Genomic DNA, 13,359 nt, shown 5'->3' on the forward strand with positions numbered 1-13,359 from the left:
TGGTGCTCTCACACACTGGTCTCTGGTGCTCTCACATGCTGGTCTCTGGTGCTCTCACACACTGGTCCCTGGTGCTCTCACACACTGGTCTGTGGTGCTCTAGTACACTGGTCTCTGGTGCTCTCACTCACTGGTCCCTGGTGCTCTTGTACACTGGTCTGTGGTGCTCTAGTAGACTGGTCCATGGTGCTCTCGTACACTAGTCCCTGGTGCTCTCACACGCTGGTCTCTGGTGCTCTCACACGCTGGTCTCTGGTGCTCTCACACACTGATCCCTGGTGCTCTTCTACAGTGGTCTGTGGTGCTCTAGTTCACTGGTCCCTGGTGCTCTTGTACACTGGTCACTGGTGCTCTAGTACACTAGTCCCTGGTGCTCTCACACGCTGGTCTCTGGTGCTCTCACACACTGGTCCCTGGTGCTCTTGTACACTGGTCTGTGGTGCTCTAGTACACTGGTCCATGGTGCTCTCACTCACTGGTCCCTGGTGCTCTTGTACACTGTTAATATATCAACAAAAGAAGAGTGTCCGTCAGTAAGGCGTAAGTCTGATCGAGATAGCACGTATAGATATGAGGCCAGCTATGGTTGGTCAGAAGACTGGACCAACTTTCAAGAAAATTTTTTTTTTGATTTTTTCAGGAAACCCTCACTCACCCTAGTGGTGACATGCTTCATCATCGGGTCCACTCGGGAGATCGAGTACCTCCCGAGTGTGCTACGACGCCAGGAGACTGCGGAGCAGGTTTTTGTGAGAGTGAAGAGTGAAAAAAGTGTAGTTAAAAATGTCAGCGGTTGTCCCAAAAAATCATTTATTCGCTGGTCAACTTGACATATTAAAATTAAGAGCTATCTGCAGGGAAACTATCCAAAAGAAATATAGGTGTTTCCCTGTTAGGGGAAGGTCAACATGTTTCTGCCCTTTAAGTGTATGAGTTTACAGGGCTTTCGTCAGGACCAGTAAGCGGGTGTTACCTCAACAGGTATAGGCGCGCTAAGGCCTACCCTGCTGTAGGTAGTGAAAGTTAAAACAGTGGCACTATGTGTAAAAATAGGTGCGTGAAAATACAAACCAAAAGGCTTGGGGATTTACCTCTTTTGCGAGGAGCCCAGAAGTTTGTATTCAGTATGAACCACGCCCCATAGATTCAGAGGGGGGGTGGGAGCGACAATGGCACACCGCCCGCAACGCTCAGCACCCTCTCGGCACCTAGCTGTCCCCGCTGGATCTCGTGGATGCTCTTGTACACTGGTCTGTGGTGCTCTAGTACACTGGTCCATGGTGCTCTAGTTCACTGGTCTCTGGTGCTCTCACACGCTGGTCCCTGGTGCTCTCACACGCTCGTCCCTGGTGCTCTAGTACACAGGTCCCTGGTGCTCTCACACGCTGGTCTCTGGTGCTCTCACACACTGGTCCCTGGTGCTCTCACACGCTGGTCCCTAGTGCTCTTGTACACTGGTCTGTGGTGCTCTACTACACTGGTCTCTGGTGTTCTCACACACTGGTCTGTGGTGCTCTAGTACACTGGTCTCTGGTGCTCTCACACACTGGTCTCTGGTGCTCTCACACACTGGTCCCTGGTGCTCTAGTACACTGGTCTCTGGTGCTCTCACACACTGGTCCCTGGTGCTTTAGTACACTGGTCTGTGGTGCTCTCACACGCTGGTCTCTGGTGCTCTCACACGCTGGTCTCTCGTGCTCTCACACACTGGTCCCTAGTGCTCTTGTACACTGGTCCCTGGTGCTCTAATACACTGGTCTCTGGTGCTCTCACACACTGGTCCCTGGTGCTCTCATGCACTGGTCTCTGGTCCTCTCACACGCTGGTCTCTGGTGCTCTCACACACTGGTCCCTAGTGCTCTAGTACACTGGTCCCTGGTGCTCTAGTACACTGGTCCCTAGTACTCTTGTACACTGGTCTGTGGTGCTCTAGTACACTAGTCCCTGGTGCTCTCACACACTGGTCCCTGGTGTTCTTGTACACTGGTCTGTGGTGCTCTTGTACACTAGTCCCTGGTGCTCTCACACACTGGTCCCTGGTGCTCTTGTACACTGGTCTGTGGTGCTCTAGTACACTGGTCTCTGGTGCTCTAGTACACTAGTCCCTGGTGCTCTCACACACTGGTCTCTGGTGCTCTCACATGCTGGTCTCTGGTGCTCTCACACACTGGTCCCTGGTGCTCTCACACACTGGTCTGTGGTGCTCTAGTACACAGGTCCCTGGTGCTCTCACACGCTGGTCTCTGGTGCTCTCACACGCTGGTCTCTGGTGCTCTCACACACTGGTCCCTGGTGCTCTCACACACTGGTCTCTGGTGCTCTCACTCACTGGTCCATGGTGCTCTCGTAAACTAGTCCCTGGTGCTCTCACACGCTGGTCTCTGGTGCTCTCACACGCTGGTCTCTGGTGCTCTAGTACACTGGTCCCTGGTGCTCTTGTACACTGGTCTGTGGTGCTCTAGTACACTAGTGCCTGGTGTTCTAGTACACTGGTCCCTGGTGCTCTCACACACTGGTCCCTGGTGCTCTCACACGCTGGTCCCTAGTGCTCTTGTAAACTGGTCTGTGGTGCTCTAGTACACTGGTCTCTGGTGCTCTCACACACTGGTCTGTGGTGCTCTAGTACACTGGTCTCTGGTGCTCTCACACACTGGTCTCTGGTGCTCTCACACACTGGTCCCTGGTGCTCTAGTACACTGGTCTCTGGTGCTCTCACACACTGGTCCCTGGTGCTTTAGTACACTGGTCTGTGGTGCTCTCACACGCTGGTCTCTGGTGCTCTCACACGCTGGTCTCTCGTGCTCTCACACACTGGTCCCTAGTGCTCTTGTACACTGGTCCCTGGTGCTCTAATACACTGGTCTCTGGTGCTCTCACACACTGGTCCCTGGTGCTCTCATGCACTGGTCTCTGGTCCTCTCACACGCTGGTCTCTGGTGCTCTCACACACTGGTCCCTAGTGCTCTAGTACACTGGTCCCTGGTGCGCTAGTACACTGGTCCCTAGTGCTCTTGTACACTGGTCTGTGGTGCTCTAGTACACTAGTCCCTGGTGCTCTCACACACTGGTCCCTGGTGTTCTTGTACACTGGTCTGTGGTGCTCTTGTACACTAGTCCCTGGTGCTCTCACACACTGGTCCCTGGTGCTCTTGTACACTGGTCTGTGGTGCTCTAGTACACTGGTCTCTGGTGCTCTAGTACACTAGTCCCTGGTGCTCTCACACACTGGTCTCTGGTGCTCTCACATGCTGGTCTCTGGTGCTCTCACACACTGGTCCCTGGTGCTCTCACACACTGGTCTCTGGTGCTCTCACATGCTGGTCTCTGGTGCTCTCACACACTGGTCCCTGGTGCTCTCACACACTGGTCTGTGGTGCTCTAGTACACAGGTCCCTGGTGCTCTCACACGCTGGTCTCTGGTGCTCTCACACGCTGGTCTCTGGTGCTCTCACACACTGGTCCCTGGTGCTCTCACACACTGGTCTCTGGTGCTCTCACTCACTGGTCCATGGTGCTCTCGTACACTAGTCCCTGGTGCTCTCACACGCTGGTCTCTGGTGCTCTCACACGCTGGTCTCTGGTGCTCTACTACACAGGTCCCTGGTGCTCTCACACACTGGTCCCTGGTGCTCTCACACACTGGTCTCTGGTGCGCTCATACACTGGTCTCTGGTGCTCTCACACACTGGTCCCTGGTGCTCTCATGCACTGGTCTCTGGTCCTCTCACACGCTGGTCTCTGGTGCTCTCACACACTGGTCCCTAGTGCTCTAGTACACTGGTCCCTGGTGCGCTAGTACACTGGTCCCTAGTGCTCTTGTACACTGGTCTGTGGTGCTCTAGTACACTAGTCCCTGGTGCTCTCACACACTGGTCCCTGGTGCTCTTGTACACTGGTCTGTGGTGCTCTTGTACACTAGTCCCTGGTGCTCTCACACACTGGTCCCTGGTGCTCTTGTACACTGGTCTGTGGTGCTCTAGTACACTGGTCTCTGGTGCTCTAGTACACTAGTCCCTGGTGCTCTCACACACTGGTCTCTGGTGCTCTCACACACTGGTCCCTGGTGCTCTCACACACTGGTCTCTGGTGCTCTCACATGCTGGTCTCTGGTGCTCTCACACACTGGTCCCTGGTGCTCTCACACACTGGTCTGTGGTGCTCTAGTACACAGGTCCCTGGTGCTCTCACACGCTGGTCTCTGGTGCTCTCACACGCTGGTCCCTGGTGCTCTCACACACTGGTCTGTGGTGCTCTAGTACACAGGTCCCTGGTGCTCTCACACGCTGGTCTCTGGTGCTCTCACACACTGGTCTGTGGTGCTCTAGTACACAGGTCCCTGGTGCTCTCACACGCTGGTCTCTGGTGCTCTCACACGCTGGTCCCTGGTGCTCTCACACACTGGTCTGTGGTGCTCTAGTACACAGGTCCCTGGTGCTCTCACACGCTGGTCTCTGGTGCTCTCACACGCTGGTCTCTGGTGCTCTCACACACTGGTCCCTGGTGCTCTCACACACTGGTCTCTGGTGCTCTCACTCACTGGTCCATGGTGCTCTCGTACACTAGTCCCTGGTGCTCTCACACACTGGTCTCTGGTGCTCTCACTCACTGGTCCATGGTGCTCTCGTACACTAGTCCCTGGTGCTCTCACACGCTGGTCTCTGGTGCTCTCACACGCTGGTCTCTGGTGCTCTCACTCACTGGTCCATGGTGCTCTCGTACACTAGTCCCTGGTGCTCTCACACACTGGTCTCTGGTGCTCTCACTCACTGGTCCATGGTGCTCTCGTACACTAGTCCCTGGTGCTCTCACACGCTGGTCTCTGGTGCTCTCACACGCTGGTCTCTGGTGCTCTAGTACACTGGTCCCTGGTGCTCTTGTACACTGGTCTGTGGTGCTCTAGTACACTAGTGCCTGGTGCTCTTGTACACTGGTCTGTGGTGCTCTAGTACACTAGTGCCTGGTGTTCTAGTACACTGGTCCCTGGTGCTCTCACACACTGGTCCCTAGTGCTCTTGTACACTGGTCTGTGGTCCCATTGGTCCCTGGTGCCCTTGCACCCTACATTGGTCCCTGGTGCCCTTGCACCCTACATTGGTCCCTGGTGCCCTTGCCCTCTACATTGGTCCCTGGTGCCCTTGCATCCTACATTGGTCACTGGTGCCCTTGCACCCTACATTGGTCCCTGGTGCCCTTGCCCTCTACATTGGTCCCTGGTGCCCTTTCACCCTACATTGGTCACTGGTGCCCTTGCACTCTACATTGGTCCCTGGTGCCCTTGCACCCTACATTGGTCCCTGGTGCCCTTGCACCCTACATCGGTCCCTGGTGCCCTTGCACCCTACATCGGTCCCTGGTGCCCTTGCACCCTACATTGGTCTCTGGTGCCCTTGCATCCTACATTGGTCACTGGTGCCCTTGCACCCTACATTGGTCCCTGGTGCCCTTGCACCCTACATCGGTCCCTGGTGCCCTTGCACCCTACATTGGTCTCTGGTGCCCTTGCACTCTACATTGGTCACTGGTGCCCTTGCACCCTACATTGGTCCCTGGTGCCCTTGCACCCTACATTGGTCCCTGGTGCCCTTGCACCCTACATCGGTCACTGGTGCCCTTGCACCCTACATTGGTCCCTGGTGCCCTTGCACCCTACATTGGTCCCTGGTGCCCTTGCACCCTACATCGGTCCCTGGTGCTCTTGCATCCTACATTGGTCTCTGGTGCCCTTGCACTCTACATTGGTCCCTGGTGCCCTTGCATCCTACATTGGTCCCTGGTGCCCTTGCACTCTACATTGGTCCCTGGTGCCCTTGCACCCTACATTGGTCACTGGTGCCCTTGCACCCTACATCGGTCCCTGGTGCTCTTGCATCCTACATCGGTCCCTGGTGCTCTTGCATCCTACATTGGTCTCTGGTGCCCTTGCACTCTACATTGGTCACTGGTGCCCTTGCACCCTACATTGGTCTCTGGTGCCCTTGCACTCTACATTGGTCCCTGGTGCCCTTGCACCCTACATTGGTCCCTGGTGCCCTTGCACCCTACATCGGTCCCTGGTGCCCTTTCACCCTACATCGGTCCCTGGTGCTCTTGCATCCTACATTGGTCCCTGGTGCCCTTGCATCCTACATTGGTCCCTGGTGCCCTTGCACCCTACATTGGTCCCTGGTGCCCTTGCACCCTACATTGGTCCCTGGTGCCCTTTCACCCTACATTGGTCCCTGGTGCCGTTGCATCCTACATTGGTCCCTGGTGCCCTTGCACCCTACATTGGTCCCTGGTGCCCTTGCACCCTACATTGGTCCCTGGTGCCCTTGCACCCTACATTGGTCCCTGGTGCCCTTGCACCCTACATTGGTCCCTGGTGCCCTTGCACTCTACATTGGTCCCTGGTGCCCTTGCCCTCTACATTGGTCCCTGGTGCCCTTGCCCTCTACATTGGTCCCTGGTCCCCTTGCACCCTACATTGGTCCCTGGTGCCCTTGCCCTCTACATTGGTCCCTGGTCCCCTTGCACCCTACATTGGTCCCTGGTGCCCTTGCACCCTACATTGGTCCCTGGTGCCCTTGCACCCTACATCGGTCCCTGGTGCCCTTTCACCCTACATCGGTCCCTGGTGCCCTTGCATCCTACATTGGTCACTGGTGCCCTTGCACCCTACATTGGTCCCTGGTGCCCTTGCACCCTACATCGGTCCCTGGTGCCCTTTCACCCTACATCGGTCCCTGGTGCCCTTTCACCCTACATCGGTCCCTGGTGCCCTTGCATCCTACATTGGTCACTGGTGCCCTTGCACCCTACATTGGTCCCTGGTGCCCTTGCACCCTACATTGGTCCCTGGTGCCCTTGCCCTCTACATTGGTCCCTGGTGCCCTTGCACCCTACATTGGTCCCTGGTGCCCTTGCACTCTACATTGGTCCCTGGTGCCCTTGCCCTCTACATTGGTCCCTGGTGCCCTTGCACCCTACATTGGTCCCTGGTGCCCTTGCACTCTACATTGGTCCCTGGTGCCCTTGCCCTCTACATTGGTCCCTGGTGCCCTTGCATCCTACATTGGTCACTGGTGCCCTTGCACCCTACATTGGTCCCTGGTGCCCTTGCACCCTACATTGGTCCCTGGTGCCCTTGCACCCTACATTGGTCCCTGGTGCCCTTGCACTCTACATTGGTCACTGGTGCCCTTACACCCTGCATTGGTCCCTGGTGCCCTTGCACCCTACATTGGTCCCTGGTGCCCTTGCCCTCTACATTGGTCCCTGGTGCCCTTGCACCCTACATTGGTCCCTGGTGCCCTTGCACCCTACATTGGTCCCTGGTGCCCTTGCACCCTACATTGGTCCCTGGTGCCCTTGCACCCTACATTGGTCCCTGGTGCCCTTGCACCCTACATTGGTCCCTGGTGCCCTTGCACTCTACATTGGTCACTGGTGTCCTTGCACATTGGTCACTGGTCTCCTTGCACACTGATCCATTCAGCCCATGCACACGGATTCTTGTGGCTCGCTCACACTGCTCCTTGGTGCTCAGGCACAATGATCACTATAGCATATGCACAACGCTCATTCACACTGCTGTCGTACACTCACTCGTGATTCCTCTCCAGTCTCCATTTTACAATAGTGCACAGATTCACAGCTGTCCGTGAAAGGGTTTGCACGGCTGGCTCACCTGTCCCTTCAGTCTCAGGCTCAGGATAGGCCGCTCCTGTGAAGACACATCGGCCAGGGCAAAGATGAGGCCTGCATCCTTCAAGGGTCGAATGTGCATCTCCAGGGTCAGGGACCAGTCCTTAAGCCCCCCATGCCCCAGATCTGGAAGAGGGAGAAGAGGCGGTGAGAGCAGACTGGAAGGAGGGGCAGAGGAAAGGAAAGTAGAAGGCAGGGACCAGGAAAGAGGCGCAGGAGGAGACAAAGAGAAGAGAGCAGAGAAAGATGGGATAAGGAGAAGGGGGACATGCTGGCAAAGGAAAAGAGGAAAGTGTGATGAAATAGTTAGAGGGGCAAGGACGAAGGCAAAACTTTTGCCGATGAAATATAGGAGAAAAGAAACACACAGGGTGATACAAGAGAGCATAGAAAGAGAAAGACAGTGCAAAGAGGGAAATATAACAATGACGCGTGAGGTACGTGGGAGGAGGAAAAATGGTGCTGATGATGCTTTTTCAACTAAACTACCTTGCAACATTTTACAAAATAAAGGGACTACTCGATAGATTGATTTTGCTTCCCCTGACCCTGGTGGGTCCTATTAACATGTCTGTTCTCCCATTGCTTTAGTTTCTTTTCTCAAACATTCACATTAAAGTGAATAGTAGCTATTTTGCTGATTTGGATGCACTTTCAGGCAGTTCACCTGGGACAGTAAAAGTAGCTAGGGTTGAATACTCCACTCTCCCGCTGGGTACCTTACAGGGCGGGTTGGCGCTTCCCCAGTTTTAAATGTCCTACCAGGCGGCTCATTTTGATTTGAGTACAAAGGTAATGGATGGCAGAGGTACAAAGGACTCTTTTATTCTGGATAAAATGAATGATGCAGGATGCTAGTACTCAACTACCAGGGGACGCCTTGTTCATTTTGGATTGCCCTTCTTGTCAGGGTGGACTGCGCCGTTGGACCCCGCCCCGAGACCTTGCTGCTGTCTTCAATCCCACTCCTCGCAGGACCCGCTGCGCGGGTCCCGCATCGTGGGCGAGGTCAGCTGGGCTCAACGGAGATCTGCACTGGTTATTGCTGCTAAGGTGAAACGGGGAAGAGCTGCAGGGCTGCGAGTGACTGCAGGGACTCCAACTACCAGGAGTCCCTGCCCGGCCAACAGTCTACACCTGGCCCACTCTCCCTGCAAGCCCCGCCCCCAGCGAGTCACTTTCTCTACAAACTGAACACCGTTACCGCTGCGCGGGAGCGCCCGGGGCGAAGCCCGGGCAAAGGGCGGGCCCTCTAAGGCCCTCGTAGGCCGGAGTAGGCTGGGCTGGGCCCACTCTCTTTCGTCTGCACGTCTTCGGCTGTGTCAGTGAACCCTGATATAGGTAGTGGACATGTCGACATCGGCTATGGAGGGAACACCGGCGAAGGCGGGTGGACTTAGAAACGGGACTCTTGATAATTATTTCTCACGGGCACATGGCGATGTGGGTGATGTGGATAAGGAGAACTCCCTGTCGGAGCGTAGGGCAGAACGTCGACGTTCTATTGAAAATATGAAAAATAGGCCTCTTGGTAATATTGTTCCCTACCCTATCTCCCAAGAGGGAGGTCCCCTTAACATTAGCCATGAGTTATCACCCCAGGATGATGTCCCTCTTCTATTGCGGGATGAAATTTTTAACCCGGCCTTAACCACCGAAAAGACCCCTGATGTTACCACTTTTTCCAGCCCTACCAGTATGACTGTCGACTTAGTCACTCAAACCTCCACCGCAGCTAAAATAAAGAAAACTAAGCCGAAACAGGTAGTTGTGGTTGAGAGGCACGGTCCACCACCAAACAAGCGTAGAAGGAAACTGAGGGGAGGGCAGGGCAAAACTAAAATCTCCCACTCCGATTTTGGAAAAGACCTTAAGCCCCCTTCAATTCCGGATAGGATAATACTGGATGCCCATAAAGTTCTCCCTGATAAGGCTACTAATACCACTGACCCAGTAAATGTCCCTGGAGATAATCTACATAATATTTCTGCCCCGTTACCTCCATAGGGAATATAGAATTTTTGCTTAGATCATTGCTTCTTCCTATCGCTGACAGTTTGAAGAAAGTGGAGATCAGACTTACTATTTTGGAGGCAACTATAAGTAGTCTGAAAACCTCAGCCAATATTCAGGGTAGACCCCCCGAAACTAATCCCCCTCCCAACTGTCCTACTAATATCCAAAAGCATTCAGCAAACGTGGGACCTCCCTTGGGTGCTATTGCTGCCCCCCTTTCACAACCTTCTACGGCCAATTTAGTCCCAACACTATTTAGCAAACTTAATATCCCTTCTTCACATCCAGTCGGCCCAGTTCCCCCTTTGACTACCTTGGATGGAGCTGTACCTAATGTTAGTATAGCTCCTCCATTCTCTGAGAAGCCAGCCCCTAGACAACGGAGACCCGACTTGCCACCTGAGGCCAATAGGCTAACGGTGGTTATGGCGGGTGCTCCCCCTCTTGAAGAGGGAGAAGGCGAGAACTTCCACTTACTCAAAAGGAAAATTATCAAATGGTTGAACTGGAATAGACCCCTCCCGGACAATTTTAATAACGAAATTATCATGGTGAGAAGGGTACCGTGGATGGGGAAAACTAGAAAATCAATAATTGGGGACTGCATCCTGGTGAGTTTCCGAGACCCTAGGACTGTATTACACATATGTGCGGGGTCAAATAGATCTCCTGACTCTACCATACAGACTCTGCCAGTGTCCTTTTTCTTCCCCCCTACCCATATCCACCACGATTTAACTAAAGGGAATTGGACGAGGGTTGAGCGGAGGGCTAGACATCGGGGGTATGCTGCACGATCTCTTTACCAACCTCCGGAGACACCTTTTCTTCATCATAACCGATTCAATTGTCTGGAAGGACTGGACGGGGTTGATTGACTGTCCCCAACCCCAGATTCCAACCCAGTCATTCCTGGAAATGGTTTTGATGTAATATCTAACATCGGTCCCCCTTCAAATCCTAAGATTGTAACTCCCCTCATTGCAGCTTTAGGATACTCACCACCACAGGAAATAGGAACTATTGCTAAAGATTTAGTTACAGTAATGGCTCAATGCTTACCAGTTAATACACTAAATAGGGAAACTGTCAGTATAATGTCCTGGAACGTGGCAGGGCTTAAGTCAAAATTACTGAATCCCATCTGGTTAAAAACAATAGAAGAGATGGAAATTCTCTGCATTCAGGAAACTTGGACCTTAGAGCCTCTCCACCTCACAGGCTATAAAACCTTCTTCACACCTGCAGTGGAGGTTCTCCACGGTAGGGCGAAAGGGGGACTGACGACGTTTATATCTAATTCCCTAAACTGTAAGAAGATTCCCCTATTTTCCCGCAACCCTTACTATCAGCTACTGAGGATTGAAGCAAGCAAAGAACTGTGCCTTTTAACTATAAACTTTTATAACAATATACCGCCTGCTGATTTAGAACCGATCCTAAAGATGTTAGGCAATGATATAAATAATGAATCAGACAAAAATGCTAGGGATGTTTGGGTTGTTTGGGGGGGTGACTTTAACTGTACCATATGTAAGAAAAGTCAGAAAGGAGCATGTGGGCTTATGATGGATCCGGATACTGATTTAACTCATTTCAAACATTCCATTTGCGGAGACTTGTTGAATGAGATTCTTCACTCTGAAGATCTAGGATACGCAAATGAAATTGGCCAAACTGAGCTCCCCTTTTCCCCTACGTTTAATGGGAGGGGTGTTTTGTCTATAATAGATTTCATAATAACTTCTGTTAGACACAGGCATATGGTCAAGAGGTGCTGGACTCTTGATATCCCTCTTAGCGATCACTACCCGATAATTATGGAGATTAGAAATCCCTTTCGAGCGGTGGCTATAGAGAGGAGACCTACGCAGAATATTACTGACATTAGTATGGCAAAACAAAATGGATATGCATTAAAATGGGACAGGGTAGTCCCAAATGATTTTTTAAACAATTTGGTAACCGAGTGCTTGCCTAGTTTCTTGACTATTCTGGATGAAAGTACGTCTAATCAGGAGATTCTTAAACAGTTCGAGGTTATTGCTTCCCAAATTAAGGGCAATCTCTGGGTGGCCTCTAAATCAAGTAAGGAAAAGACGGGAAAATGGTTTGATCTCACGTGCACAAAGGCCCTTTCTGAGCTTAAGGGAGCTCTACATGCTGCCCCCCGAAATCCCTTAAGGGTTAGGGAGGCGAGGAAATCCTACCAGTACGCACTGAAAAAAAGGAAACTGGCAATTAAAACTGAAGCCTGGGAAAAGCTCTGTGAGGCCTCACTGAGTAAGGATGCTTGTGCTTTTTGGAAAGCAGTAAATGCTCCCTTCCTTGACTCAAGAAAAGCACGTATTGAAATTGCCATTACCGAGGACTCTTGGGTGGGACATTATTCTAGCCTGTATAGTACCTCAACCGATGAGCAGATTCCCGTAATGCCCAATCAGGGGGAAATGAAAGCGAATGGCTTGGATTTAAAACTTACTCTAAAGGAAATAACTGAGAGCCTCAAAGCAACACGGGGCGGTAAAGCCCCAGATCCAGATGGCATACCTCCCGACCTGTTTAAAAATAATGCTGATTTATGGGCCCCACTACTAGTACAACTATTTAATGCATCCCTAAATACGAACTTACTCCCATCATGGTTTATGTCTGTTATTGTTCCAATTTTTAAAAAAGGGGACAGACAAAACCCTACCTGCTACCGTCCTATTTCCCTATTGGACAGTACGGTAAAAATATTAGGCAGAGTAATATTAGGTAGGCTTCAAGAATGGTCGGATGACAACTCTATAATTAGCGATCTTCAATACGGGTTCCAAAAGGGGCTGGGGACTGTAGATCAGGGCTTAAACCTGTTTATTTTACAGCAGAAATATACCAAGGCACGACGTGAACCCATTTACTTCACTTTTGTTGACTTGACGTCAGCGTTTTACTGTGTTTCACACAGCAAACTATGGGATATTATGGAATCTCTTGGTGTAGAAGGCAACATAATAGCCTTTCTTAAGGACTTGTACTCAGGTGCCATCGCAACAGTGCGTTATGGCAAAAAAGGTGAATGCACTAGTTCTTTTGATATTGGGCGTGGGGTACGCCAGGGCTGCGTTTTAGCACCTTTCCTATTCCTGGTATATATTAATGGAATAGAGAATGCCCTGGTGGAAACAACTTGTGACATGCCTAGGGTAGCCAAAAGACCAATTCCTGCGTTACTTTACGCAGATGATGCGGTCCTAATGGCTCGTACCCCGGTGGCTCTGCAATGCCTTGTAACATCCTTTAATAATTTCATGGCTAATTTGGATCTAAAAATTAACTGCTCCAAGACATTTACCATGAATTGTGGCCCTGGCGCGAGCAGAAGAAGGAGGCGGATGTTTATTAATGCTAGTCCTATTGAGCACACCGCCACCTTTTCCTACCTTGGTATATTATTTCATGAAGCTGGGAACTGGATAGAGGCGATAAAAGTAAGGAAATCCCTGTTCTGCAAATCTATTACTGTCCTCAAAAACTTCGCTAAAAAGATGGGGAAAAAACCTCCTGTAGAGCTTTTGAAAATTTACAATGCCACCTGTGTCTCTATTGCGGTCTATGGTGCGGGTCTGTGGGGGTATGAAAATGTTAAATCTATACAAGTGGTCGAAAATAAAT

The 13,359-nt window shown here is 51.9% G+C and overlaps 1 protein-coding gene across 1 annotated transcript in view; it reads right to left on the reverse strand.

Moving 5' to 3' along the window:
- The window catches only part of SHBG (sex hormone binding globulin), a 126,360-nt gene that overhangs the window by 74,602 nt on the left and 38,399 nt on the right, over nt 1-13,359 (reverse strand). The window contains exon 6 of the mRNA XM_078668870.1: nt 7,667-7,809. Within this exon, the coding sequence (XP_078524996.1) occupies nt 7,667-7,809 (143 nt within the window). The remainder of the gene's footprint in view (nt 1-7,666; nt 7,810-13,359) is intronic.

Source organism: Lissotriton helveticus, chromosome 12 (assembly GCF_964261635.1).
Source record: "Lissotriton helveticus chromosome 12, aLisHel1.1, whole genome shotgun sequence".
Lineage (NCBI taxonomy): Eukaryota > Metazoa > Chordata > Amphibia > Caudata > Salamandridae > Lissotriton > Lissotriton helveticus.